The sequence below is a fragment of the Fusarium proliferatum genome (genome assembly GCF_900067095.1).
Source record: "Fusarium proliferatum ET1 genome assembly, contig: FPRO_scaffold005, whole genome shotgun sequence".
Taxonomy (NCBI): domain Eukaryota; kingdom Fungi; phylum Ascomycota; class Sordariomycetes; order Hypocreales; family Nectriaceae; genus Fusarium; species Fusarium proliferatum.
This window is the reverse complement of record NW_022194794.1, coordinates 1703855-1731701: the sequence shown is the minus strand read 5'-3', so window position 1 is coordinate 1731701 and position 27847 is coordinate 1703855. Positions and strand designations below refer to the sequence as shown.

General features: G+C 49.5%; 10 protein-coding genes across 10 annotated transcripts; 4 read left to right on the top strand and 6 right to left on the bottom strand.

The window, feature by feature from the left end:
- Nucleotides 1-327: 327 nt before the first annotated feature.
- FPRO_10829 (uncharacterized protein) lies at nucleotides 328-2658 on the bottom strand (the record flags this gene model as incomplete). Its single annotated transcript, XM_031231835.1, has 8 exons — nucleotides 328-684; nucleotides 736-1073; nucleotides 1122-1222; nucleotides 1275-1534; nucleotides 1587-2078; nucleotides 2135-2286; nucleotides 2366-2471; nucleotides 2593-2658. 8 exons carry the CDS (start codon nucleotides 2656-2658, stop codon nucleotides 328-330), a joined length of 1872 nt encoding a protein of 623 aa, XP_031081832.1.
- Nucleotides 2659-4260: 1602 nt separating this feature from the next.
- Nucleotides 4261-6250, top strand: FPRO_10828 (putative phenylalanine--tRNA ligase alpha chain; the record flags this gene model as incomplete). The annotated part of the gene is made up of 3 exons (XM_031231834.1): nucleotides 4261-4313; nucleotides 4422-6152; nucleotides 6205-6250. The coding sequence occupies 3 exons, from the start codon at nucleotides 4261-4263 to the stop codon at nucleotides 6248-6250; spliced, it is 1830 nt and encodes a 609-aa protein (XP_031081831.1).
- Nucleotides 6251-7065: 815 nt separating this feature from the next.
- FPRO_10827 (uncharacterized protein) lies at nucleotides 7066-9484 on the bottom strand (the record flags this gene model as incomplete). The annotated part of the gene is made up of 2 exons (XM_031231833.1): nucleotides 7066-9375; nucleotides 9470-9484. 2 exons carry the CDS (start codon nucleotides 9482-9484, stop codon nucleotides 7066-7068), a joined length of 2325 nt encoding a protein of 774 aa, XP_031081830.1.
- An 838-nt stretch (nucleotides 9485-10322) lies between these two features.
- On the top strand, nucleotides 10323-11242 carry FPRO_10826 (putative S3 ribosomal protein; the record flags this gene model as incomplete). The annotated part of the gene is made up of 2 exons (XM_031231832.1): nucleotides 10323-10345; nucleotides 10483-11242. The coding sequence occupies 2 exons, from the start codon at nucleotides 10323-10325 to the stop codon at nucleotides 11240-11242; spliced, it is 783 nt and encodes a 260-aa protein (XP_031081829.1).
- Nucleotides 11243-12791: 1549 nt separating this feature from the next.
- On the bottom strand, nucleotides 12792-14454 carry FPRO_10825 (putative DUF803 domain membrane protein; the record flags this gene model as incomplete). Its single annotated transcript, XM_031231831.1, has 7 exons — nucleotides 12792-13272; nucleotides 13325-13616; nucleotides 13674-13925; nucleotides 13981-14071; nucleotides 14164-14189; nucleotides 14242-14285; nucleotides 14441-14454. 7 exons carry the CDS (start codon nucleotides 14452-14454, stop codon nucleotides 12792-12794), a joined length of 1200 nt encoding a protein of 399 aa, XP_031081828.1.
- Nucleotides 14455-16428: 1974 nt separating this feature from the next.
- FPRO_10824 (uncharacterized protein) lies at nucleotides 16429-16715 on the bottom strand (the record flags this gene model as incomplete). Its single annotated transcript, XM_031231830.1, has 2 exons — nucleotides 16429-16664; nucleotides 16700-16715. The coding sequence occupies 2 exons, from the start codon at nucleotides 16713-16715 to the stop codon at nucleotides 16429-16431; spliced, it is 252 nt and encodes an 83-aa protein (XP_031081827.1).
- Nucleotides 16716-17738: 1023 nt separating this feature from the next.
- On the bottom strand, nucleotides 17739-20323 carry FPRO_10823 (uncharacterized protein; the record flags this gene model as incomplete). The annotated part of the gene is made up of 4 exons (XM_031231829.1): nucleotides 17739-17761; nucleotides 17815-18216; nucleotides 18481-19072; nucleotides 19124-20323. The coding sequence occupies 4 exons, from the start codon at nucleotides 20321-20323 to the stop codon at nucleotides 17739-17741; spliced, it is 2217 nt and encodes a 738-aa protein (XP_031081826.1).
- A 789-nt stretch (nucleotides 20324-21112) lies between these two features.
- On the top strand, nucleotides 21113-22896 carry FPRO_10822 (uncharacterized protein; the record flags this gene model as incomplete). The annotated part of the gene is made up of 5 exons (XM_031231827.1): nucleotides 21113-21115; nucleotides 21172-21615; nucleotides 21669-21898; nucleotides 21949-22753; nucleotides 22807-22896. The coding sequence occupies 5 exons, from the start codon at nucleotides 21113-21115 to the stop codon at nucleotides 22894-22896; spliced, it is 1572 nt and encodes a 523-aa protein (XP_031081825.1).
- Nucleotides 22897-23516: 620 nt separating this feature from the next.
- On the top strand, nucleotides 23517-26120 carry FPRO_10821 (uncharacterized protein; the record flags this gene model as incomplete). Its single annotated transcript, XM_031231826.1, has 7 exons — nucleotides 23517-23748; nucleotides 23802-24114; nucleotides 24168-24741; nucleotides 24793-25503; nucleotides 25553-25601; nucleotides 25657-25806; nucleotides 25864-26120. The coding sequence occupies 7 exons, from the start codon at nucleotides 23517-23519 to the stop codon at nucleotides 26118-26120; spliced, it is 2286 nt and encodes a 761-aa protein (XP_031081824.1).
- Nucleotides 26121-26303: 183 nt separating this feature from the next.
- On the bottom strand, nucleotides 26304-27605 carry FPRO_10820 (putative Ras-like G protein RagC; the record flags this gene model as incomplete). The annotated part of the gene is made up of 3 exons (XM_031231825.1): nucleotides 26304-27165; nucleotides 27219-27320; nucleotides 27373-27605. The coding sequence occupies 3 exons, from the start codon at nucleotides 27603-27605 to the stop codon at nucleotides 26304-26306; spliced, it is 1197 nt and encodes a 398-aa protein (XP_031081823.1).
- Between the last annotated feature and the right edge of the window lie 242 nt (nucleotides 27606-27847).

Sequence of the window (27847 nt, the reverse complement as noted above, 5' to 3'; positions counted from 1 at the left end):
TCGTGTCAAAGCTTGGACTATCCCTCTTGGACTCCTCCCCATTTTCGTGACCCCAAAGCTTCATCTGAGCTCATCTCCTTACCCCTTCCAGAGGATCTGCGTCAAGCTTTTGTTTATTGCATCTTTTGCCGAACATTTCCCCTTTCTCATCCCGACTCAACTCAGCGCGGCAATGTCCGGCTCCAACTAGCAGCTTCTAATATGCAACATACGACTTCATAGGCTTCTGCCTGTCCTTCTCTCTTTCTGTAGTGATATGGACGGGACAAAACAAAAAGCAGACAAAATCTGTCTCGACAATGATTATTGCTTCATTACGTCTCTCATCTATGGCGATGTATTCATAGGCTCCCCGCCAGTAATGGGTCCCAAGATCTCGGCAGCTGCTGTCGTCGCAAAATATCGCACATCCACGTCGTCGTCCTTTTGCAACTTCTCCAGGTTAGGAACAACTCGTTGTTGGATCAGCTCCGAGCCCCGAGGCGACGGTGTGATCTCACTGCCCTGCTTCTCCAGATCATACAGGGTACCCTCGTCTGGCAGACGTCGAAGCACATTGATGAGAACGCGGTATGTCTTGGCCACGTTGAAACGGATGTTGGGGATATCGTCAGTGACCAGCTTGTCGAGCATAGGGAGGATCGACTTAGCAATCACATCCATGCTCACAACGCTCGCCAATGTCTGCAAAAGAGTCAGTTTGGGCTCACAGTTTCAGGCAAGGTGGGTAATCACCGAAATAGCGAAGCAGGTGGTCATCCTGTAAAGGTAGTTAGGGTGGTTACCCATAGCCATAACCTTGGGGATGATAGCCTCGCTGGCCCACTCAACACCAAAGACCTCAGTGAGCTTCTTCAGGTTGTGAGTAGCGGCTTCACGAATTGAGAAAACGGTATCTCCCAGCCAACCCATGCACAAATTGCTGAGCTTCTCATCGAAGAATTGAACGCCCAATTGACTGGCGAGGAGAGGGATGTACTCGATAATCGCAAGTCTTACTCGCCATTGCTTATCCTCGGCGAGTTGTACAATTGCGGGAAGAAGTGACTGTGAGAGGAGGTCGATACCGATGACTGCGTTTCGTGAGCTTCATATCATACACAATGAGGTTTGTGACTGACCTTGGTTCACGAGCTCAAGCTTGGAGATGATGTGGAGCCTAACCTCCGGGAACTCGTCCTTAAGCATCTGGAGGAACATAGGGAGAAGGTGATCGATAGTTCTAAGAGGGAAATTAGAATCGAGTCCCTGTTCGAAAAGACTGACTGACGTACTCTTGCTTTCCAAGGATAGGGGCCAAGCCACTGATCTGGGTACCAAGCGCAGCACGGACGTGTTGGGATGTATCCGAGACAAGATCCTCAATACTGCCCATGATGTCGTTGAGGAGCACGTTACGATCCACAAGAGCACAGAAGCCGGGAATCTGGCCAGCAATAGCGGTTCGTACCTCGGCTTCGTTGTCCTTGAGAAGTTTTACGAATGCGGGAACGAGGTCTCTAGAAACAACCTCCTCGTCTACCGCCTTAGCAATCTGTAAAAATTAGCATCAGCAAGGAAAATAAGAGGTGGCAGATGTTGCGAACCTTCTCGAACCGATCCGCGATCATGTATCGGACTCTCCAACTCTTGTCCTCTATCAAATTGCGTAGAGCTGTCAGCAACACACCATGGCTGGCCTGTTGCTCCTTGGGAACGGCTTCAGCAATAGAGATGAGAACCTCGACTGTGAGTAATCGGACGCTATCCTGATCATCTTGCGCGAGGTGTTGGAAGAGGGGTATCATTTCGTCGACAACGATGGTGGCGGGCATCTCCTTGACAAACTTGGCGAGATTGGTGGCAGCCTGGCGACGGACCATGGGTGTCTCATCGTGAACCAGCAGGCCGAACTGCTGGCGCAGCTGCTCTTGGACGGGCGGGGAGACTTTGTTGTACGGACTTGTGAAGAGGCCACAGCCCGAGACCTTTGATGTGAACCAATCGGCCTTGGCGAGGCGAATTGTGAGGGGAATGAAATATTCCTCGACTTGTTGAGAAGAAAGCTCGGTGCAAATCTTGTTCAGAGACTCGACGGCCTGCGTTGACAGTCAGTGTCAGGGGGGGCGATTAAAAGAACGGCGTGTTCGTTTACCTTGTCGCGAACGACGGGCTCCTCGATAGAAGCAAGGTTCTCGAGGGGAGACAGCAGAACGTGACCCCACTGGGAACCGCCGACATACTCGACAAAGCCGCCAAGCTCCTCGCTCAGGGCAACAAGGACCTCATCTTCATCCTCCACGGATTCTGCATAATATCAAGGTTAGGAGACGTCTTTATTTTTAAAGCGCATGTTGGTAAGCGGGAGAGCTAATCGAAGACTGACCATCGAGGAAGGGGATAAGCTCCTCGCGGGTTCGTTCAGCGCCGAGAGCGAGAGCAATAGTCGAGAGACGGTGGATGGCGTTGAGACGGAGCAAAACATCATCGTGCTGGAGAGGAATCGAGAGTCAGTAATGAACGTGTAATTGTTTGCTTCTTGGCGATGAGACAACCACGCAGGAAGGGGAAGCGTTGGGATGGAGCGTGGCGTCACCGCCAAACCTAGCATACCTTCAGCTCGTCAATAAGGACGGCGATAGGGTACAGCTCATCGCCAGAGTTGGGCGCGTCAGCCATGGCGAGCGGGGCGGTAAGATCGCAGGTTTATCAAGAAAATGAGTGGCAGCGTCCGAGATGAGTCGAGATGATCGTTAGGAGGGAGAGGAAGGTTGGCGGTTGCGAGTGGATCGCGTGTGGTAGTGGTGCTGTGCTGTGCTGTGCTGTGCTGGTGGGTGATGCAATGATTTGCGCTGAGGAGTCCCAACACACGATTTTTGGCCGAAAGACGAGAGCAACAGACGAGGTCACGCAGGCGCTAGGAGCTGTAAGAGACGCTCAGCGCAGAGAAAATGGGATCCTAAGGATGCAGAGTTAAAGGGCAAATCCGTGGCCTGAATCAGCAAGGTTGTCGAGGTTTGAGATGTGGACATGTGAATCGATAGATGAGGGAGGGAGAAGAGGGTGGATGTTTGTCTCTCGCTGGCTGAGGTGGTCAGTGGAGGTGGGTGAGGCTGGTGCTGGTACAGTATTGTTAGGTTAGTAGCTAGGCTGCTTCATTTCATTTCACTTCCATCACTTCACTTCGATGCTGCGTTGTTCAGCGACCGATGCCCTGCTAAGAACGCTGCCTTGGAGAGGGGCAACCGCCTAATGCCCCAGGTGAACAGCACAGACAGGGCCCGGGCAGCACTGGCTGGCTAGGCTTGGTAGCTCAGATGTGGCTGAGGTGGGGTCAAAGTGGCTCCTCATTTCCCTGAGAACATGGATTTTTGAGGGGCAAGCTCTTTTCAGTCTTGCCTTCAGGCAGGGCGCTTTAGGTACATTGTGGCTTGAATCTGGGAATGGCAATCATTATTACTCCGTCTTTGAAGCCAAGACTGTGTGAGACCAGAATCGAAATCGTCTTTACCAATGCCCGAGAGCGTACTGTACTTATGGTTCACGCGGGACGGGTATGAGCATAAAACCCAAACCTTTTGAGGATGCATCGGTTTTGTAGGATCGTATCCGACGTCACTATCATATCTGATCAAGCCTTGAAATCTTGAGCTCCTAGCCCCGTCACTCCCAGCTCAGTGCAGACATCATTATGCATTTATCTGATGTTTGGAATTAGGCTGTGCAAGTAGCTAATAACCCTGGCAAATTCACGATGCAACAATACATTGTTTCAGAGCTGTTCGAGCTCAGCATTATTGTTGGTTTGCCAACTTTCCTCGGGTTAGGTTGATGAGTGACATTCAGACAAGATGATCGTTCATAATTAGAGGTAAGATGTCTAGCGCAGTCTGATTTACCTACTAGATAAACTGCCAGCTGTTGTCATGTCAACTTACTGGCATAAGGCAATACTAATTCTATTAGGAACAGGAAGTTCAAGCAAGCTTCTCGGTACCTACCTGACGATGTTGCCGGGGATGGAGCATAGATGATCCGTCATTTTTACCCCGCCAAACCCAAACCATTAGAGTGGTACTGTCACAGCACACTATGGCCCTGCATCTTGTCAAGTACCCGAGTATCGCATCGTCGCATGCACCCAAAAATTCCTGTGACTCAGTACAATCTACGCCCAAATCCACGTCCGACGTCCGACGCTCGACGGAAGACTCACCTCTCGCCTCTGATTCTTCGGAAAAAGGATAATTTACTAAGCAAGGCTCGAGGCTCTGCTTCATCATGCCTACCATTTCCGTCGACAAGTACAAGCTTTACGAAGCCCTCGGTCAAAAGTGCGAATGCCCCTCCTCATTCATATCAACCCCCACCATGAGCTCTCCGACTTCGCGCCCAAGGTCTCTCTATACGTGTGCTGACAGCTCTTGTTCCTATTGAAACAGATTCACGACCGAGGAGTTTGAGGACCTTTGCTTCGAGTTCGGTATCGAGCTTGACGAGGATACTGAAAATGATGAGCGTCCAATTGTCAACGGCGAACAGGAGCCTCCTCAGCTCAAGATTGAGATTCCCGCCAACCGATATGATATGCTCTGCTTCGAGGGCATTGTCACCAATCTCAACATCTTCCGTGGACGTATTGAGCCCCCCAAGTACCGTTTAGTCGAGCCCGCAAGTGGCAAGCTTGAGTCAATCACCGTCAAGCCCGAAGCCGAGCAGGTCCGGCCATATGTCTCTGGCGCTATCCTCCGCAATATCAAGTTCGACAAGAGCCGATACGACTCCTTCATCTCTCTACAAGACAAACTTCACCAGAATCTTGCTCGAAACCGAACACTGGTCTCAATTGGTACCCACGACTATGATACGATTCAAGGTCCCTTCACCTACGAGGCTCTCCCCCCCAAGGATATAAAGTTCATCCCCTTGAACCAGACTAAGGAGATGGACTCTGCCGAGTTGATGAACTTCTATGAGAATGACAAGCACCTGGGCCGCTTCCTACACATCATTCGCGACTCACCAGTCTACCCCGCGATCTACGACTCAAACCGTGTTGTCTGTTCCCTTCCTCCAATTATCAACGGTGATCACTCCAAGATTTCACTCGACACCACCAACGTTTTCATTGAGATCACCGCCACCGACCTCACCAAACTCGACATTGTCACCGACATCATGGTTACCATGTTCTCCATGTACTGCTCTGAGCCTTTCACCGTCGAGCCCGTCCAGATCAATTCTGACCATAACAACCAAACCCGAGTCACTCCCAACCTGAAGCCCAGAGTTGCTGAGGTTGAAATCGACTACCTCAACAGCTGCACCGGGCTCAGTGAGTCTCCCAAGAGCCTGTGCAAGCTTCTCTCCAAGATGTCTTACACCTCTACGCCATCAACAAGAGATTCCAACATCCTCGAGGTTGCTATCCCCCCAACCCGAGCTGACGTCCTGCATCAATGTGACGTGATGGAAGATCTTGCCGTGTGCTACGGATACAACAACCTTCCTCGTACTGCTCCTTCGCGAAGTGCTACGGTTGGCGCCCCCCTGCTGGTCAACAAGCTCAGTGATATTATCCGAATCGAGGCCGCCGTTGCTGGCTGGAGTGAGGTTATGCCCCTGATCTTGTGTAGTCATGATGAGAACTTCGCTTGGCTAAACCGCAAGGATGACGGAAACACCGTCGTACGTCTGGCCAACCCCAAGACCGCTGAGTATCAGGTTGTACGATCAACTCTTCTACCTGGTCTTCTCAAGACCATTCGCGAGAACAAGGGTCACAGCGTGCCAATGAAGATCTTCGAGGTCTCTGACGTTGTATTCAAGGATGAGTCTCAGGAACGCAAGGCTCGCAACGAGCGACATTTCGCCGCCGCCTGGTATGGCCGAACAAGTGGTTTCGAGGTGGTCCATGGCCTGCTTGATCGTGTTCTTCTCATGCTTCGAACTGCTTTCCTCACCCACGAGGAGGGTCTTTCTGGCAAGAGTGTCGATTTTGAGGTAAAGGAGAACCCCGGCAAGCCTGATGGTTACTGGATCCAGGAGCTTGACGATGCCACTTTCTTTGCTGGCCATGCTGCTTCCGTATACCTGCGTCTTGGTGGAAAAGAGAGACGCATCGGCGAGTTCGGCATCTTGCACCCTACCGTGTTGGAGAAGTTTGATTTGAAGTCAGCCCCCATGCCGACCAGTATCGACGTGACATCGCTAACATATTCATAGATACCCTGTCAGCACTCTCGAAATCAATCTCGAGGTCTTCCTGTAATGTCAAAGAATTTAAAGAAAACCTACAGCACGAGGGTTGGAGCAGCAAAAAAGGGTTACGGATGCAACGAAATCATGTGAATATGATTCAATGTGAACAGACACGCTTCCATAACTAAGATGACTTTTCAAGATAGACAAAAATAAAGAAGAAACCAAACAAGGCTGGGTGTTGAACTTATGAAAAGGGTTTGATTCACTATACTCTATAACTACCTACCTAATTCACGTAGTCGGAAGGAGTCTATTGCTGTCTAAGCCCTCGCCGTGTACCGCGTGATTGGCGCAAAATCAGAATGTCATCACCACTCAAGTTAAACGCCCATGCCGGCTCATGATATGCCTCTAACGCCAACAAAAACGTCCGCATATGTAACCAGGAAACCAAGTTTGACAACTCGGACATCATGAACCCGAATGCTCTGCTTAAATCTCGGAATTTGCCATCGCACGCCTCTGCCCATCAGATTTGGAGAGGACTCTCTCGAGCTTTGCCACAGGTTTTGGCATTTCAGTAGTTGGAGAGTGACACGGCGTCGGCAGGCCCGCATCGGGCTGGAGGCCATCAATAGAGTCAAGTCTTGAGCGAAGGCCCAAAGACTCAGAATCGCGCCGCTTGATATACTCCCATTCTCCACTGAGATCGCTGGGTACACTGTAGAAGCTGCAGCGCTCAAGCGCTGACGGTGCGTCAGACTCTGTTGTCAGAAGCGGCGGTGCTATGGGAGGGTGTAGCCAGGGACAACAGTGCCGCACGGATTCATGGGTCTCGACAATCAAGTAAGGGCCAGGATCCGACTCTGGAAACATGACCTTCTATGTCATCTCACGTAGCTCCTGGTCGCTACGAGCTGGTGCGGGGGCTGAACTTGACGATGATGCTGACTCGCCAGTATTTGTAAGTTGCCCCAGCATTCCCTTGCCTAGATTGAGACCTGCAATCCCGTCTCTGATAGCGGCAAAGGCGTTACCGCTTGGTTCGGTAGATGCGCTCCGTTCGATTGGTGCATGTCGCGACTCAGGGGTGAGTGTCTCGTGGGCAGTCTCAACTCCCGTGAGAACCGAGGGTGGCCCCGACTTGGAGCTTGAACTGGATGACCGCGGATCGGCATCTGCTTGGATAACGCTAGGATACTGTAAATTTGATATGGCGGTTTGGCGGTCAGTCTCTGCTGCTGCAGCGGCGTTTAAACCGCCGTTCATCTCATCCTCGGTTCTCCCGAACAACTGATGCCACCATCTTATCTCCTTCAGTCGCGGTAATAGGATCCGCTCCTGTCCTTTAATGTGGTCGTCGATACTGGCATCGAAATCGGGGTTTTTGAACTCAGCTTGCCGACACAGAAAGTAGTCCCAAACGGAAGACGTCCGCTCTGCAGCCCGCGCATCTTTTCTCTGCTTCTCTGAATTAAAGAGGAAAGTGCCGTACTGACACGAGTACAGGTGGTACAGAAGGCGGCGCAGGAAGCGCTCGTTATACTCAAAACGAGTCTTGTTTTGGCGTAAAAGTTGATAGGTGCAGTCAAGAAACTGGTGGAAGACAGGACTGACCATCTTTGGAGAGGTGGCTTCATCGTCAACAACCTTTCCAGGGGCTGTTTCACTAACTGCAGCCAAGTCAGGGTCATCTTTATTCTGGTTGAAGAAACGCTTTGCACCACTCAGCACATTCTGGAACGCGTCACCCCGGCCATCGTTCTCTCCGGGCTGTACCTTGGAACCTGCAAAAGCATCTCTCTGCACAGTGAACCAATCCTCGTGGTTCAAGTGACCCGATCGAAGCCTGAACATGTGACCAAAAGACAACCAATCTTTTTCCACAAGAACAATGAAACCCTCAATTGTGCGGTAGTATGGGTCTAGCATGATTTGAGCCAAGGCACTGAGCTGGCTCGTACGGTCCCAGCCGTCGGAGCAGTGGATGAGAACATGTGAATGGTTGATTCCGATCTGTCTTGCAATTATCGCTGAGCCATCAAGAACATCATGAATGTGCCGTAACCAGCCACTCTGATGGAGCAGCTCTCTGTTTGGTGGCAAAGGTGAAATGTCGGCGTCTTTGAGTGCGTCAATGACCTTGTTGAGGGAGCTTCGCATGACGTGAATATTCTCAATACTAAGGAATATCTTGCGTGCAAACTTGTACTTGTCCATATTTTCCGAGCCCATTCCTTGTACCTGATTCACCATTGCATTGATAGTAGGACGAGCATCCACAATCAAGTTGCTCTGCTGTGCTCCATATACTTGACGCTTCCCGGAAGAATCGTAAACGGCAACGGATCTCGAAATGAGTTCATCTTCATATCGTTCAGTCTCCGAAAGCTCCGGCTCCAGTGATGAGTTTCCAAGGGAGACATCGGGCTGGCTCGATAGAGGCGTGCTTTCCTCAGAACCTGGCGGCAAAAGGGCGTTGAACGATGCCGCTACTAATTTCTCATCTTGCACGTTTGTCTTCCTTGTGATGCCGGAGAGGGGCTGAGAGCTTCGAGTGATGGTACAGTTGTTTACTGGATGGATGTACGACAGAGCCGGCACACGGTTTCTCGAGCGGAACTCCTTCGCATATTTAAGGACATTGTCCGATATTTTGGAAGGAACAACCAGAAAAGCAGGATACGTATCGCAAAAGGTATAGTCCTTATTGATATGCGTGATCCTCCAACCTTTGTCAGGCAATTTCTCGCTGATGCCCTGGCGTCTGAACTCTGCTTTTGGATCATAGACCGACCAACCGTCAACCTCTCGCTCATGCTTTAGAGGCTTGTGGGAGAAAGCATAGAGCTTCTCTACTGTCCCTAGTTTGCAAGTTCGAGACTTGATGAAATCGAAAGCTTCTCGGGCAATCTCGCTGTCGGTGAAGTTGAATGTCACAAAGGTGAAGTCACGACATCGCAAACGGATCGATGGAGCCTGGCGAGATCCAGGTGGTACTGGCCGAAGTGCGCAATAGCACAGCATGGGATATGGAATCCATCTCTCGCGAACTTTGGGTTTGTGAGACGAACTTTCTGAGGGCTTGGCGGATTGATCGATGGGTGCGCAGAATACCAGGTGGAAATCCGTCAGTCGCAAAGTGCCATGAGTTGTTTGGCCGCCATAGATACCCTGGACGCTCTCGATGATCTACATGACGTTAGGAGCCGAAACGCAGCGCAAAGCCGTGCATGAACAGGCGGGATGCTCTGAATGGCGACTAGAACCAGGCGATCACGCGTACCTTTCGGGCTTCCATTTTGGCAAACCCTGGCCTTATCGCCTTTTATTCGCTAAAGGGCGAGAGATACCTCTTCGTCAAGTGTATGTTGTATCAATGATCTCTTTGTATGTCGGTGTGGGGGACTACTCGGAAGCTCTGGTGATGTAGTAGAGGTAGCTCAATATCGCGGGGCCGCCGGAAGATGAAGAAGTAGCTGTTGTAAGGCGACCTTAGAGGAGAGGTTATGAGACGGACTCTGACATATTTGTCACTTCCAAAGTAAGAAAAATTAGAAGCGCATTGGGGGAAAACCTTGACCTCGACTTTGAGTATTAATGGATGGAGTTTCTTTTAGAGCCAGAGACAGCTCACACTCATCATCACGAGCCACAGGCGCCCACTTAGCATCAGGTAAGGTATATGGCAGGAGGGGCTCAGCGCTGTCAGTACCAAAAGAAACCGCGACGTCACCCTAGAGGTCAGAGCCACCTAGGCATGGTCCAAGCACTTTCCCCATTTTGGGCTACATGGTTCATCTCGTTAATTTTGTTTCTCCGTTCTCCGGCTGAGAGAATGTACGTACCTACCTAGGTAGGTAGGTACTACCTTAAGGTACTAGTACACATCTCCTCCCATTCGAGACCCACTTCTCCAAACGGAATGTGCGACCTGGGACCCGCCTGCCGAATTAGGGCTCAACCACACACCAAAAAATATTGAGCGAGTAAGCCAACATTTGTGAGTGCAGTGAAGCCGAAATCCACCCAGAATCGCGAATCTTTCTCTTCAGCCCGCCAACCCTCAGCTCGCCAACAGACTCAAGACAAGACACCAAGTCAAGTCCAGTCCCGACAACACAAGTCCTATTTTCAAGATGGCTCACCCCGGATCTCAGATGTGAGTTGTTGACATTGCAATTCCGAGCCACTTCTTCATCAAATCGAAACATCGCCATCGTCACCCCGCCAAATACCATCCTTTTGTTAGAAAAGTCGAGTCAAAAGTCCAAGTTTCACTAACAATCTTTTGCGCAGCTCCAAGCGGAGAAAGTTCGTCGCCGACGGTGTCTTCTACGCCGAGCTCAACGAGTTCTTCCAGCGTGAGCTCGCTGAGGAGGGCTACTCCGGCGTCGAGGTCCGCGTTACCCCCACCGTCACCGATATCATCATCCGAGCCACCCACACCCAGGAGGTTCTCGGCGAGCAGGGCCGCCGCATTCGCGAGCTCACCTCGCTCATTCAGAAGCGATTCAAGTTCCCCGAGAACTCCGTCTCCCTCTACGCCGCCAAGGTCCAGAACCGTGGTCTCTCCGCCGTCGCTCAGTGCGAGTCCCTCCGATACAAGCTTCTTAACGGTCTCGCCGTCCGACGTGCTTGCTATGGTGTCCTCCGCTTCATCATGGAGTCCGGTGCCAAGGGTTGCGAGGTTGTTGTCTCCGGTAAGCTCCGTGCTGCCCGTGCCAAGTCCATGAAGTTCACCGACGGCTTCATGATTCACTCTGGTCAGCCCGCCAAGGACTTCATCGATCACGCTACCCGCCACGTTCTCCTCCGACAGGGTGTCCTGGGTATCAAGGTTAAGATCATGCGCGGCTCTGACCCTGAGGGCAAGGCCGGTCCCCAAAAGACTCTCCCTGACGCCGTTACCATTATCGAGCCTAAGGAGGAGCAGGCTGTCCTCCAGCCTGTCAGCCAGGACTACGGCGCTAAGGCCGCCCAAGCCGCTCAGGCTGCTCAGGATGCTCGTGTTGCTGAGGAGGAGGGTGGTGATGAGGTCCAGGCTGTTGAGCAATAGGATGCTTAAATCACCAGGCTGGGAATAGCCGCCAAAACCTGATGAAGGAAAGATGGAGATCCGTGGGATGAGAGACGGAGGTCTACTCAGGCGTCAATTGATCATTTGCATCTGCTAAGGGCACGGACGGTTTCATTCTTGCTTGTAATGGTAGGCAAAGCATAAAAGAGAAAAAATGAGACCCCATGATTACGACGACACGTCTTGTGACTGTGTCTTCTGTCTACCAACACCTTGAGTGCCTCTGAACGACTCTGAAGTCTTGTTTGAACTGAGTATGTGAATGTTTCGTAGACAGTGGAGACTAGCTTGCCTACCTACATAATGTCGAGCTGGCAACACTCAAGCCTTACTTATCACGCTTGCTTGTCTCACGCTAACAATCCACACCACGGCTCAGGGGGGTCGTAACCACGATAACGATAAGGCAATCAATCATCATTTACGGTCATCTGTGTCCTACAAAGAATCTCAGATACTGTGTTTGGGTTTGGGTATTTGTCGATATCTAATCATATAGCTGTTTGAAACGAACAGCCATGTTCGGAGATGCTGTCAATAATATCTAACTTCCTTATAGAGCATCTCAATTGACTTACAGAACTGGCCAATGAACGGTTAGTTCTGGCCACCAATCATTATCATTCACAATTAAGTAGACAACCAAATCGTGAACGTTAGTAGTTGGGGGAAATAGCTTATGTGTACATATGAAGTAAAAGTAGGCATCCAAAGCAGATCTTCACCAGGCTGGTGAGATATAGTGAAGACGAAAAGGCACATCGCAGACAGCACAATAGAGAACCAAATATAATGAGGACTTGACATCTATAAGCTCAAATCTCATTTGTGTGATACATTTCCACCTGCAATTTCATTGTACTGAACGTCGTAATAATTCTTGTCTATAGTAGGTAGCCTCTGGCTTTCCCTATTTTCTTGTTAAAATTCCAACTTAGCTTCCTCGAACCGAGAAAAAGCCCTGCGACTTGGATAACAGATCTACCATACCCGAAACGTTCGTTCATGCCCTGGAGAATTGAGGCAGTGATGTACGCCCCAAATCGCCTTTTCATTGCCCGATAGACGTAGACAATGACGCCTCCTTTGATCCGAAACCATCCCTGTATAAACGGCCCTGATATGGAAGTTCGCCGTCCAGTCCCATCCTATCGCTCATGCTCTGTAGTTATCGTACAACGAGGATTCGCCTGTCGCCCCAATACAAAATCCGCCAACGCCGCCCAAGACCATGTGCCCATAGTACTCCAGTAATAGCAAACAATACATGTCGTTGATTTCGAGTCCGAATCCCGTTTGGAATGGGTAAAACACAGTTGGCACCAGCATTAAAGTATGTCGTTGCGTAATGTACCATCCGCGAATGCAGCCCATACTCCGAGAGAAATGCCCGGTTAAATGGTTTGAAAATGTACAATGCCTGTTTGAGATAATGAAACATGCAAGATATCGTTTGCGGAGCTGGTGACCGGTGGTTAACCGATATTCTGTTGCTCCGCCGTTACGTTGCTGGGAACGTCACAGGCCATCACCGATCGCCTGACTTGTGGCGATTATCGAGCTCGATATTTTCGTCATAGCTCGCTTTTCCATTGCCGTTGGCATGCCGAACATCTTCGTCACTATCCGAGGCGAGGTCGGTCAGAGCGAAACCAGCAGCTTCTTCCTCGTCGTATGCGCGAATGAGACCCTCGCGATCACCGCGTTGGCTGCTCATGCTGTGTCGTGAGGGATCGCCGCTCCTCCTTGCCTGCATGCTCAGACGAGTTTGTAAACCAGAGACCATGTCGGTACCGGTGGCGTCGCTTCCTCCTCGTCCGGCGGTCAACCTTTGACCATGGGGGTCACCTCTAGAAAGGTTCAGAAGATAGACGCCCGTAAAGGTGACCAAGAATCCGCAAAGCAGCGAGAGGGTGTTGACTGGGTCATTCGTGTTGAATCCGCTGAAGAGGATAAAGGAGGCACATAGGGTGGCGGTGGTGAACGTTACGTAGTAGAGAGGGTTGACGCTGGCACTACTGTTAGCAAAGGCCAACTGTCAGAACTCCGTAAGCCACTTACATGTTAGTGGGAAAGCTGGCAAGAGCTTTGTTGAAGTAATTCATCTGAGTCACAATGCATACGGCCGTTAAAATCATGAAAACGTATGTCGAAGGGTGGCTGAACTGGTTGTGGCCAGCAAAAGTAAGCTTAAGCGCAATGCCAAAAGCCTTGACAGACATGACTGAGATGGATCCGACGGTGGAGCAGATGGAAAGATAAATGAGGGCGTTTCTCCTGCCATAGACAGGGGCGATCTTGTAAATCATGAAGACGGCGAAAGCGACAACGGCGAAGGCGTAGAGAAGAAAACCTTGTATCAGTTTTAGAAAATGCCATCCTCGTAAGTATGCTTCTTGTGTGTACGAACCTGGCTGAATTGCGTAGTGCAAGATCTCGTCGACGGTCTCGATCTCCTCATCGGGAGGCGCATGAAGAACAATAATGACAGCGCCGATCAGGCATATAGCACTGCCGAGCTTGCCCAGCGTACCAAGCTCTTCGTTGAGGAAGTACGAGCCAAGAACAGCGCCAATGAGCACACTGAGAGCTCCAAGAGGTGTGACGAGGATAGCAGGGGCAAAAGCGTATGCGGCAAAGTTGCAGACTTCTCCTAGACCAACTAATTTGATTTTAGTTAACATGTCAATAGGGATCATGTCTGAGAGAGCACTTACGAGTCGCAATACCGGCCCACCACAGGGGATTTCGAAGGTAGACAAAGCCGTCGCCTTCAAAGCCATGTCGCTCTTCTGCTTGAATCAATCCCTAAGAAGTGGATTAGTTTATGCTCAAGGCGAGACGCAGAACATAGCGCCAGCCGCTCGCCCACAGGCAGATAGTAGCTATATTGGACGAACCTTTTTTGTAATAACGAAGCTTGTTCCTGAAATATGGTTAACCTTGTGACGCCCCCAATGTATTCAAACATGACTTACCAATCGCCAAGGCCGATGTCATGGCAAGAGCCAGACCGATATATCTTGAGGCAATATTAGCACTTGTAGTGAGAAAAGTGTGGTCGGAAACAGTGTGGTCGGAAACAGTGTGGTCGGAAACAGTGTGGTCGAGATACAAGAAGGACCCGATCGAGGTGGCTTCTCAGGAGAAGGCCAACAGGAGTGGAACGCGACATACTTGTCTTCAATCATGATGTTTTTAAGAGCGCACGACAGCGACGAAGCGCGCAAAGTCGACTTTCTATATATGTACCCAATGCGCTGAAAGCGGTGATCCGAATCGAATAGCGGGTTTGGCAGAATGCGCCGCTGAGAGTCGGGTTGAACTGAAAGGATCGTTCACTACTGGCGTGGGCTCGCACCAGGCGAGAGAAGCCGTATAGCAATAATGAGAGTTGAAACGAGTGAGTTGTTGATGAATCGGGCTCGACTTTATTGCAGACACATCAAAGTATCGCTATAGACTCTTCGCTGGGAAAGTTAAATCGAGATTGGAGTTCTGGCCGCGTGGACGACTGCTGAGTCTTGGTGTTGGATGCAGATGGAGGGGGGCCAGGCGTGCTGCTGCTGTTGTTGTAAGGAAGCGATTTGCGACGGAGCAAGATCGGGTTTGGGGTATCGTATGGTCCAATTATTGTCGAATCCGTTATTGCCTTCGTATCTTGACAAGCTTGAGACTCGTGATGCGCAACGACGGTATTCGCAAAAGGCAGGGGGGGTTGGATGATAGGGAGAAGGGACAGCTTGGCTGGATTGTAAGTAAAAATGGAGAGGCTGCAGCAGCAGTGCGGATGGGATGAGATACAGTACGTATGTGCTGTGCTGTAGTAGGAGGTAAGTGGTTGACGGTATGGGTCAAATCCAGTTTGTGTGGGAGAGACAGAGACAAAGTTTGGGAGGCCAGATCAGACCCGACGAGACCAGACAGGGGCCTGCTAGCTAGTATGTACCTCCAGGCTACGGGAGGCTTGGACAAAACCAGCAGTGGAGAAGCAGAAAAGGCTGAGGTACCTGGGCAGAGGTCAGATTATAGTGCGCTGACAAGTACCGCCACCAGTATCAGGCACAGCAAAGTTCAAGAGGTTTCAAGAGAGGGCGCCAACAAAGGACAATGGATCCATCCACTACCCCCTGGCGTCAGGCCCATGACCCTGGCCGCCTGGCGTTACAACTTACCTACACTCACTACATACTCCGTAACACTTCAGGGCCCTCAGGACTCAAAAAGAGGTGAGGTGGGGATCCTGTCCGAGGTCAAGTGCCTGAATGCCTGCACCTTTTCTTTTCTTTCTTGCATCTGACGACACTTCATTCCACGATCCAGTTATTTCTCTAAGAGTCCCCGAGAAACTAGTGACTAGCAGCCCGTAAAGATAAAACAAACCACTGAAATACGGCAACTTAAGGGAAACTCGGCACAGACCCGAGCGTCGAAACGCAGCAATTGCATTAGGTTGCCTAATAACTTCCGCTGACTTTAAAGTACTACATACATACATATGTACAGCTAATTATTGTACAATAGTCCTCAGATGCTAAAGCCGAGGCTTAGACGGCACGATACGACACAACCACAGCACAACACGATACGATCGGTGGGTGCGAGTGGTTCTCACCCCTGAACTAAAGGGATGTTGACACGCACGTAAGTATGTACGTTGAACATGCAGTTGTCCCTATATCACAGTCACTTCAAATACACAGACTAGGTACCTTATTTATGTCAGTAGGATTGCCGTATTGATTACGGAGTACTTCCCCAGAATATCGTAGCTCTCAACAATCACTTTAGAAAGGACTTCCACATTTCTTGTACGTAGTTTCTAATATATATATTAAAAAAAAAAAAATAGAAAAAAAATTAGTAACAGATACACGACTCTGGTGATGCTCGCAGACTTTTACTCCCCGCCCCTGTAGACTCAATTCACGTCCATAACTAGCGCTTCCGACTGCTTGATTCAAGGGGGACAGACGATAAGCCCCTTGCTTCTCACCATCTGCTTTTACTCGCCGTCTTTCGGCTTTAACCCCTGGACTCGTCTCCATTTCCAGCCCATCAAGTTCGTCTGTCCCGCAACCTGTCCTCGTGTCCACGTCAGCAGCCCGCATCTCAAGCTCGAAACAGTCCTTGATTTTTTAGGGGAGGGTTTTTTCTTTTTTTTTTTATAACATCCGCAGTGCGGCAGTGCCTCGCTCACTCCGCTGTAACGAAGATCGAGAACTTCTCAACAGCGCCTCCCGTGCGCCACATCTAATAGTTTTAGGTGTCTGAGCCACGTTCCATAAGTTATCCTCACTCAAGCCGTTGCGAGAAACTGCAACAAATTTACTGTCTTGGCGGATAGAGTCTCGCAGTAATTGAATGAATGGATGAATCCAATACCAAAATGCAACTTGGTCTGATATTGTGGGCTATTATTATATTATAACACACCAACCCTACTCTTCATCTTGTTCCTGATCGACACTCTTAGCGCTCAACTTAATCAACCCCTAACATAGCCGACACTTTCCAACAGGGATCCATGACGCCCTTTAATACTACGGGTGGTTCGGCGCTGGAAACAAGTTAGTCTAAGGGATCGATGCTCATCACTAAAGTGTTTCAACCTTTTGTTTCTGTTTGGTGATAACTACCTGGCCAAACCCCTTCGCCATGATTATCATGATAATCCAGATCACGTTATTTATAGAATCTTAGCGACCAGATCTCAGGATAGTGTTCTTTTCAAGCGAATCAGCTAAAGACTGCCCAGGACCCTACACCAAACGTCTTCAATGGCCACCTAACAAGGCTCATATTGTTTGCTATCAGTAACCCCGACTAAAGCGTAGGTAGAGTATAGATCCACATCAGAAATGCTGTCCGTCTCAACTATCTCCCACGCTTCGCTATAACTTCAACTCCAGGCACCGCTCGCAGCTTTGAGTTTTCCCTCCGGTTCAGCCGACAACGCCTCATTCCATCCGACGAACCATATCATACAGAACTAGAGCTAATCCATCTGTTCTCTTACCAACCAGGATCGTGCATTTTGTTCTTATATTAATATTTTGAAAGGGGAAAGGGTATCGACACTTGCGTCATCAACAATCGGGTATAAAACAAAACAAAACAAACAACCATTTTGCCGATGGCCAGAATCAAGCTTGACCTCATAAAATGCAGAAATGCATAAGATCTTTCTTTGCCCTATAGAATTAGTAAATGGATTCATTTCTTACCTACCCGGAATCCGCTGTTATGGGTCTGTGATCCATATTGTGTGGTTCAGAACATGTTGCATTCTTACCACCAGGAAAACTTCTGCGACAATAGCGTTGAGAACAATGACAAAGGTCGAGGACCCGACTGTCGAGTTCAGATAGCCACTGGGCATCATGTTACCAGCAGCTGTTGAATTTTAGTTATTGAAGAGGGGGTTGTTTGTCGATATCGGAGAATGTTGCGGTTAGTTTGGAGGCGAAATCATTCAGGGACAACGGCGCTTGGCATCTGCATCACGTTAGTCAACATTGCAACTTAGCTGAGGATCTTGCTCAACGCACCTTGCTCATCCTCTGCATTTACATCATCGTCATCACCGCGGGCTCGTTTACCAGCAGCCGAAGGAGTGTTTGGTGCTTGGTCTTCTGGTTCATGTTCATCTCTCCAGTCGATTTCGTCCAGGTCGTCATCGTCGGTTTTCCTTTTCTCAACTATCTCTACTATTGCAGATTCCACTCCGAGGTCAACGTTGAAAGTGGACGCTTCCTCCTCCTCTTGAAGAGTGGTTGTAGTGCTCGTGTCATTAGTTTGTGCGTGGAGTGGTTCTGGCTCGGCATCAGCATTGACCTCATCTTGGGTCTCTGTATTCTCTTCAAGAGCAACATCTCCATTGAACTCGGCTTCCTCGGCTTCTTCGTCTAACTCGAAATTGGCAAATGGGTCAATCTCGCTGTCAGCTCGTGCTGGAGTAAATTCGTCAGTATTATTGAAAGAATACGTTGTGCTGAAGTCAGACAGAGAGCGGTGATGTTTGGATTGACGGGAACAGAGATATTGTACTTTGGGTGAAAGAATTTGCATGGTTCCGTAATTGCGCTTGACAGTTTTCCGGAATTCTGCTTCATCTTTGTTGTGATTCTCAACATACTCCGCCACACAGGGGGCACAGAGGCAGAATTCGGGGTAATAGCAACAAAGGAAAGTGGAAGAGAATGAGGTCGCTTTACCATTTTGCTCAAGGCTATCTTCATCGGCAGCCGTGGGGCTGTCAACGGCGGCCTTCGGGTCCTCCAGATCAACGGCAGAAGCATTGACTGATATCTCGGTTTGAGTTTCGGTTATGACGTTAATATTGTCTCGATCATCATCATGGCCATCCTTATTACTGGCTTGCTGGCCATTGACTTCCTGGTCTTTAAACTCTTGGTCCTCAGAACCAATGACAGTGGGGTTCGCATGTTCGTCTTCCAGATATTCATCCTCATTTTCTGCTTCATCTATGTCGCTGTGATGTTCATCATCAATTGGGCTGTCAAATTCGTCCAGTTCCTCATGAACGCCATCGATAGTGGCAGCTGTCTCCAGCATGCTAGTTCCAGCAGTCATGGGAGTCTCGAAGAGATGGATAACTTCATCAAGTCCCTTCCCTGCCGTGGCACTCTCGACAAGATACTCGAAGCGCTTTTCTGCGTTGGGTTTGGTAAAAAGATAGGCATACAGCGGGCGCGAGCCATCTGGGTCCTGGTTCTTGACAAGAAGGTCGAATATTTCAAGAATTTGACGGAGTGTAACGTTCGACATGGTCTCGCCTTGGGTTGCCTGTTTCAAAATGTTAGCCCATTCTGGATATAAGTCAGAGCCTTTTCTCACCTCAACAAGTTCGAGGCCAAGCTCATCGACCTGGAGTACCAAGTCATCATCCTCGGCAATCTCATTTTCAAGCTCACTCCGAAGACCAGCAATCAACTTCTCAAGTGGTTCATCAAGAACCGAAGTATCGGCAAAGAAGCCATGGGTGGTAGTGGAGAACATAGGAAATTCGTCTCCTTTATACTGTACCGTTATAGCAGGAAAGCCCTCATCTGTCTTCCCATTCGAATCTTCTCCAGTAGCTGAGTGATCCGCATGATCCGCATCAGTGGTTGCGTGTTCGTCATATGCATCTGCGACATGTTCACCCACGTCATAATCGTGATCTTCGGCTTCCTTGACAGCTTCGGTTGTTTCATCATTTTGCCCTGATGCCAAGGTAGTGGTTTCTTCATGACTATTCGCATCTTCTCCATCGTGTATTTCGTCGTTGCCACCTGATGCGTGGATATTCTCAACACTATACTCATCTGCCTTCGCACCCTCGGCTTCAGCTTCACCAGTCGCAACCTCATAATCGGGCTCTGTTTCTTCTTCTTCCTTTGGATCGCGAGGTTCATTTTGATCATTATGGCTTGGCATGTTATTCTCGTCTCCCGCGTGATCGGATAACTCTTGTCCGGTTGCGGTAGCGTCATTATCAGGTCCGTTGTCATCTTGCTCTTCAATAGCACCGGTTGCTCCATTTAGATCAGAGCTTGTCACACGGCTTGCGGCAGCTATTTTCTCATCTTGATGCGAGCCCTCTGCTTCCGAATTATCCTCAAATTCATAATCAATCTCGTGCGCAGATGCATGGTCGTCAGACACGGCATCGCCACGAACGATTATTTCATCCAAAATTTCCACATTCTCTTCGCTTTCTGGCACGTCTTCGTCGGGTGGCTGAGTTGATTGTATCGATCCCTGAGTCCCAAGCTCAGGAGCCTCGGTCACTCCATAATCCACATGTTCGGGACTGTTTGCTGTATCCTCGACATCATGTAGGTCGAAGTCCACATCCTCGCCCGTGAGACTGTTCGTCTCGTAGGCTTCATGATTCACAGCGCCCTCATCTTCTTGCATTTCTCTTTCCATGCTTTCCAAGTTGTCATCGTTCTTTTGCAGGTCATGACTGGAATCAACCATGTCGGTATCGAAGTCGATAAGATCGTCCTCAATTTTACCGTCCAAGATTGGTTTGGCAATATCAATGTCCATTTCGATCTCCGTCATGTCTTGGAATCTTGTTTGGGTTCTTCAGAGCTGGTCCTTCGGATCGATTTGAGTGGAAGAGAGTTGCTGTGTGGAGGAATCGAGTGCTGAACGCGTTGAAAGCGATGGAATCAAGGTATCGGGAGAATGTACGTGCCCAAGAGCGGCAGTTTGCGCGCGTCGGGATGAAATCGTACACGCGGTGGTTTGAATCAAACAGACAAAGACCAAGCTTGGCTAGAAATGTAATTTAGGCTGGTATGCGACATTTGATCCAGGTTGGTGAGATTGTGTTTGCTAAAAACGAAGGACGCCCACGCGCGCCGTTCTTGTAGTGCTGGGGTCTTTACTTTGGCTTGTTCGTGAAAGAAAAACGTAAAATAGGGGGCCCTTGTTCAGGTTGAAGGTTGAAGTTGAGGAGAATATATGGACTACCTAGTAAGTAGGCAGGCAAGCTCTCTAAGAATGAACTTCGTTGGTGATTAAGCAGCGAGACCCAGAAAGGCTGAGATCAGGGAGGTAAGAGGCTGACGCTTACCTAAAAAGAGCTAGCGTGGGGTAGCTGGCTGCTGGGCCGTGCTGTTCTTTCCCTCCCACTTCATAGCAGCAGCTCCTGGGCTCCTAAGGTGCCCGGCTTCCAGGTGGCCGTAAGAGGGGTACGTACCTCTTCAGGCTCCTGCACCTCCCACCGACTTGAATATTGGCCCGCTCTATCTAACATCCAGGGGACGAGCATTCAACATCTTGCAACTCTCATCGCAATCAACAAAAATCTGCTCGAACTAGTCCGCCAAGATGGTGCGCAACATCTACCACTATCACCCCTGCTTACATCATGTACTCATGCTCCTTAGGTTGTCCTTGCGGCTTCGATTTGCACCCGTGGAGGGAAAGCTGTCCTCTCGAGACAGTTCCGAGAGATGCCACGATCGCGCATAGAAGCCCTCCTCGCCTCGTTTCCCAAACTTGCCGATAGTGGTACACAGCACACGACCGTCGAGCAAGATAACGTCCGATTCGTTTACCAGCCCCTCGACGAACTCTACATGGTTCTCATCACCAATCGACAGTCCAACATTCTCCAGGACATCGACTCCCTGCACCTGTTTGCCCAGGTAGTTACCAGCACATGCAAGAGCCTCGACGAGCGCGAAATCCTCAAGAATGCCTACGAATTGCTCAGTGCTTTTGACGAGCTTGTCACCCTCGGCTACCGTGAGAACTTGACCATTAGCCAAATAAAGACCTTCCTTGACATGGAGAGTCATGAGGAGCGCATCCAAGAGATTATCGCAAGGGTAAGAAGTTCCATTGGGATCTCCTTCACAGACATATACTCATACCCGCATAGAACAAAGAGTTGGAGGCCACCGAGGAGCGAAAACGAAAGGCGAAACAGCTCGAGATGCAGCGCAAGGATGCTGCTCGCAGTGGTCGTGGAGCTATGGGTGGCATGGGCGGAATGGGTAGCAGCGGTGGTATGCCCAGAAGTCCTTCCTATCCCTCATACAACCCCCCTTCGCAATCCAATACCAGCACCTACGACTCATACGAGGCAGAGAAGAACAAGTCCTTCAGCAAGTAAGTGGCACTTACAGCGTTCTAGAATACAATTGGCTAACACCTTCGAGACCGTTGGCTCCTAAGGCCAAGGGTATGCAACTGGGTAAGAAGTCCAAGACAACTGATATGTTCGAGCGAGTACGAGGTGACATGGGAGGCGAAATCGACGATTCACCTCTTGTTGCCCCCGCACCCGTCCAGCATGCTGAAGCCGCCGAACCTCGCGTCTCGTCAACTCTTGATCGCGATGCTATCCACGTCACTATTTCAGAGACTATCTCGGCCAAGCTGTCTCGCGAGGGCGCTGTCAACTCTCTAGCTATCAGTGGTGATCTTGTTCTCCGCATCTCAGACCCTAGCCTGACAAAGATCAAGCTCGGCCTCCAGGCTGAGGCGTCGCATGGCGTACAGTTTCGTACACACCCCAACGTTGACCGAAATCTGTTCAACGGTTCCAAGATTATCCAGATGAGCAACACTGCACGTGGCTTCCCGGTCAACAACGCTGTTGGTGTGCTGCGATGGAGGGCTTCTCCCAAGGTTGATGACGCCAGCACATGCCCAATTACATTTACTGTCTGGATCAACAAGGAGGGGGCCAAGTACAACATAACGGTGGAGTATGAATTGACTGGCAGCGATGCCCTGAACGATGTTAGCGTCGTTATTCCCTATGCAGGTAGCGAGCCTGTTGTTTCAAGCTTCGATGCTACCTATGATGTTTCTGGCGACGCTCTCGAATGGACAATTGGCAACGTGGATGAGGAGAACCCCAATGGCTCATTCGAGTTCGAGGCCGAGTCCGGAGATGAGAATGATTTCTTCCCTATGACGATTCGCTTCAACAAGAGCACACCATACATTGACGTTGACGTAAGTCTCTATCCCAACCTGTAGACCTAAGTATTATGTTAACCATTTCACAGGTTCTTTCCGCGTCTCTTTTGGAAGAAGAAGAGGAAGTGACATTTTCCAAGGAGATCAAGTCTCACGCAGACAACTTCTTGGTAGAATAGACGGAACCCAAAAGTCTTTCGGTTTGGGAACAGCTTCTGGGCGAATTTAGTCTATAAAAGGATAAGGATATGTATTCGAGTAGAGCTGGAGATGGGCATTAGTAGGAGTGTCTTGGCGGTTTAGAACCTAATGGCGCAACGACAATTGATGTTACGTGTTTTGGCCATTTTGTTGATAAGTGGCCGTGTTCGTCATTATTGATTGACACGAAATCAACTTCCATACAGCTAGCTAATGATTACGCACGCAATAGTGAATGTTGTTGGGGAGTTGAAATGTAGAATTGAGGTATTTGTACTCATCAGCTTTGTTATCGCATCCTCGATGTTTTTTCTTCCTCTCTGCATCTTTAATGAGTATGCATTTTGTTCTCGTCTCATCTGACTGGACTTCTATTCTCGCAATCAATATCGTGCCTGAGCTGTATAGTGCGAGCTGCTCACTGATGCACGGTCCATACTCACTAAATCCTCCCTGTGGGCTTGTTGTTGCTCGGTCACAACTCGCATACAACATCGCACTCTCCAAGCGACACGAAAAGTGATGGTTTACAGCTCATAGGGATGTTAGAAGTTCTCTGAAAATACTCTCGTGGGCTGTGTCCACGCCACAGATGAACATGGCGCAGCGAAACCAACTTGCGCCCTTCAGCGCGACTGAGTATCAAGACAGGGCACCTGATGGCTACCCTGTGAGCTGCCCGACTCTAGACCTCTCAGCAACTTGGGACCCAGTGGACAAGAACATACTTGTGTATAGACCTCCTGGTCAAGTTGTTTCCAGGATCCACCAGGTTGGTGCGCCGGGCCAGAAAGCACCAGACGCGCAGGCAGTTACTTGGAGGTCGGACGGTCAGTAGGCAAATATTCCATGATCGAGAAAACTACTCATTCAATCGGCGTAGGCCAATTCCTTGCAGTCGGATGGAGTGACGGCTTTGTGCGATTGATGGGACTCGAGAACAACAAGGCAGCTCACCATATCAAAGTTGGTGAATCTCCAGGGAGCGAGATCACGCACATTGGATGGGCGAGTAGCAGTATTGCCGGGAAGGGCTCCAGCGCCGTGTACCAAGCTCTGAAGGATGGCCTCGTTGAAGATTCAGCACGGAATGGGGATGGACTTCCGTTGAATCTCCCTCGTGAACTGACTTTCCTCGAGGTTGACACAGCATTACCCAAGATCAGCCCTCTTCCCAGCAGTAGTGCCGGCTCAGGGTATGCCCTCAGCTTCCACGGTCGAACGCAACATACTAATAATCCCTTGACAGAGAAGATGCTTTGGTTTTCACGTTGAGAACTGGTATAGACTTCCTCTTCCAACCCCCGAAGCCAGAAGAGTATGATCAAGTCAGCGTTATGATTATCGGGACCAGCGATGGTCAACTTCAGCTGAGCATATACGATTCGTTCATCATTGGCAGCTTTCAATGCCCTCAGATTAACACATCAAGCTCACAGCTGATTCTTCATGCATCGCACCCACATGTATCAACTCAGGCTTTACTAGTTGCAGACAAAACAGAAGAGCCAGAAGAAGTGCAGCTGGTGCCCATCGACCTTCCATTCATCTCATCCCACCCTATCAACCTTTCTCTCCTTGCCTCCAAGCTAACCACTCTTCAAAAGCTATTGAGGTATCTGAAGCAAGCACAACTTCATATGCAGGTCGAATGGCGAAACACGCGCGAGCTTCCCACAAGATTTCTGCGGAGTATTCAAGGCGATCTCGAAAATCTAGAGACTGGGCCAAGAATTATTGTCCCTGCTCTTTACCATTTGGCTGTGACAGGTCACGCCTTCGAGCCTGTACGCGAGTGGTTGGTTGAAAGTCTGGCAGAACGAGTAAGTGACATGGGAATTCAGGCTTCTCGTGATATTTGCTAAGCTTTCCAGGGCCATAAGCGATGGGATAAAGCAGTAGTCTCCGGTTTGGAGGGCCTCAGAAATTTAGTCCACGAGAACTTCCTCCCAGCTCTTGATCGTTGTGCAATCATCCTAAGCAGGCTACGAGGCTTGGCCCAATTCCATGACATCCGAGATGACATCGGCTTCACTCTCCAGCAAACTAGTCGCTTGATGGATATTGTTCAATGTCTCCAGCTCATCGGCCATAAAGTGTTGATCAACGTGATGGACGAACTTGATAGCTTCACCGCGTTCTCAACCTGGCTTCGCTTCCAAATCGACCGGCTTGCCTCTTCTAGCTCCGCGAGCGAGGAACTCACGGAAAAGGAGGCAACCATGGACATTGCAAAGGTACTGAGTTACATTGAGAATTATCTCATCGATAGCCCGCTTAGGCTATTCTTTGACGAAATGACCAGAGAAGACTATGAAGCAGACTGGGCACACATAGAAGGTGGTCCGACTCTGCTTCATGTTCTTGATCAGGCGTCGGGAAAGTGGGAGAACGGACAGCCCAGCATGAAAGCTCTCCCACGTGTCGAATTTCTTGTATCATATGCCACGACCTGGGCGAATCGTACATTCAAGGGCATTGCAGAGGCAAAGAAGCGTAGCGTTCGACTTGGAAACCCAATTAGACTGTCAGCTGGTCGTGTGGTTTCACATAGAGATATGAGGATGAGCAAATCAAGGAACAAGGTGCTTGAGCTTCTTTGTGTGACTCATCCGTTTACTAACATCGAATTAGGAAACAAATGTGGTTACTGCTTTAGCATCTAAAGAGGCTAAAAGCGAAGGTGAGGCGAGCCCTGTTAAATGACCCGAAGAACTGTTCTTGCTAACAAATGGAAGTTAAAATATTCTCCGTCGGCATCGACATCATCAATGGCATCAGTACCAACAGACCGCCAAAAGGTTGTCGTATCGATCTTGGCCCACGTACACTAATTGACTTAAAGTTCCTCAACGACGAAACACTTGTCATACTAAGTAACAGTCAGGGTGAGCTAATAGGGAGTTTCTTCATGCAACAAGTATGATGCTAATGTTGCAAAAAAGATAACGGGCTGCAAGTTTTCTCCGTACCTATCCGAACAGGAAGGCTTGCATATGCCGACTACGATCCCAGCAGGCTCAGTGAGACGCCTTGCGTGTCAGTTGATGGATTTACGGCCTACTCTTTTCCTGAGAAGTCGGTGTCTAGACCATTGCGTATGGAGGTTAACGACAGGAATAACGTCAGGGGTGACATGCCCCAGAGAGTCTGCGTTGTTGAGAGTAATCGCACCACTATCAAAACGTTTACTTTTCAGTAGCTCAAGCTGTCACGCGGTTCACTTCGATAAGAATCAGGGTAGAAATGGGAGAAGTTCGAAGGGAATCCGAACCCGGCGTCATGGACTCTCAAAAACAGGTATTGACAAGGACGCTAGCTTAAATAGTTTACAAGGTAGAACATAAATGTGAAGTGCCTGCCCCTTTCACTCATGGCAGTCGAATTACTGCTGCCGTGGCTTAGTGATGTTGAAGAATTCGGTTAATCCCTCAACAACGGCCTCGACGTTCATATTGACCAGGGGCATGCTATCGTACGAGTCTTCCTTCATAATAGCAACAAGTGCCAAGTAACGATCCACCTCACGCAGCATGATGGGCTTGTTTCCGTCGTGTAGGACAAGACAGCTTTCTGCAGTGTTGCAACCAATCTGTTTATCAATAGGCGCGCTCCAAGGTTCGCCCTCCAGACGACGCCGCCCCTCATCACTGCGCTGCCACGTACCATAGACCTCAGTTATGTCAATGATGACATCAATGTAATCACTGCAGATCTCGTAGCTCGCCATATCAGCAGTTGCGCTGTCAGTGGCAATATAGATCTTTGTAAGCACATCAAAGAGGTATGCCTTCTCGAAACGGCACGTGCGGCAGAGGTTGGTAAGCATGGATTCCAGCGTTCCGAGGCGAGGAATGAGTTTCTGAATAACCTTGCTGAAAGCCTCGAAAATAGAATGGTTATAAATGGAGGTTAGGTGGAAGGTGACAGGGGCGTTCTCAAAGCCGTGGTCTGACAACTCATCTTGGATACGGATGGTGATATCGCGCTGAATATCGAGCTTGTAATCATCTGAGAGGCCGTCAACCTTGTGGATGAAGACCTCGATATTGATGTTGGGGTATGTTCGCTGGAGAAAAAGGATCGTGGTGTTGAGGCGCATGACGGCTTCGAGGTAGTCATCCTGAGCGTCGATGACCCAGATGAGGGCACCAATCTCGCTGAAGATGGCCTCAATATCAAATCCTGGGTTCTCAAAGACGTCGATCTGGCCTGGGAAGTCCCAGACTTGGAAATCCATGAATGACCTATGCAATTGTGAGTTTATGGTTACCACGGCCAGAGTATTGCTAGCACTAACGCCATGGAGTCCTTTTGAATTCTAGCCGTTGATTCAAGGAATAGAGTCTCGTTCGGGGGCAGCTTGTGGAAGACTACACTGGAGATAGATGACTTTCCGCTCCTGTGACACTCTATTAGCTGATGTCTGCTTTCTTCTCCCGCGCATATCATACCTTCGTTGACCCATGAGTAATAAACGCGGCTTCCCCTTAGGAGCTGCGCCAACAGAATTGGGACCGGGGACGGCAGGTTTTTGTGCATCCTTTTTAGATGCCGGAGCTCCGCTAATTGACTGTTCAAAGAGACGTTGAAGATTTAGCTGGGCTGGACTGGTTCCACTGGCAGATGTGTCATCTACCTCATCAAAGGAGCGCGCAAGATTGTAAATTGGAGGACTGAGTGACATTTTGGGACTTGTGCAATGGCAATGGAGAGGGGGTAGTTTGGTGTTGAGGGTATTGGGTTATGTATGGTTATGGGTTCTTGGGTTTGAGTGAAACTGGATATCGGGTTTGCTCATGTCACTTGATATACAGCAAGACTATCCCGAGGATTCATCTCCTTTTATTGTCCTCTTTCGTTGTGTCGGATCAAGATGGCGAGCTATCAGTAGTTGATATACTGGGCACTGACGGACAGGGACATGAA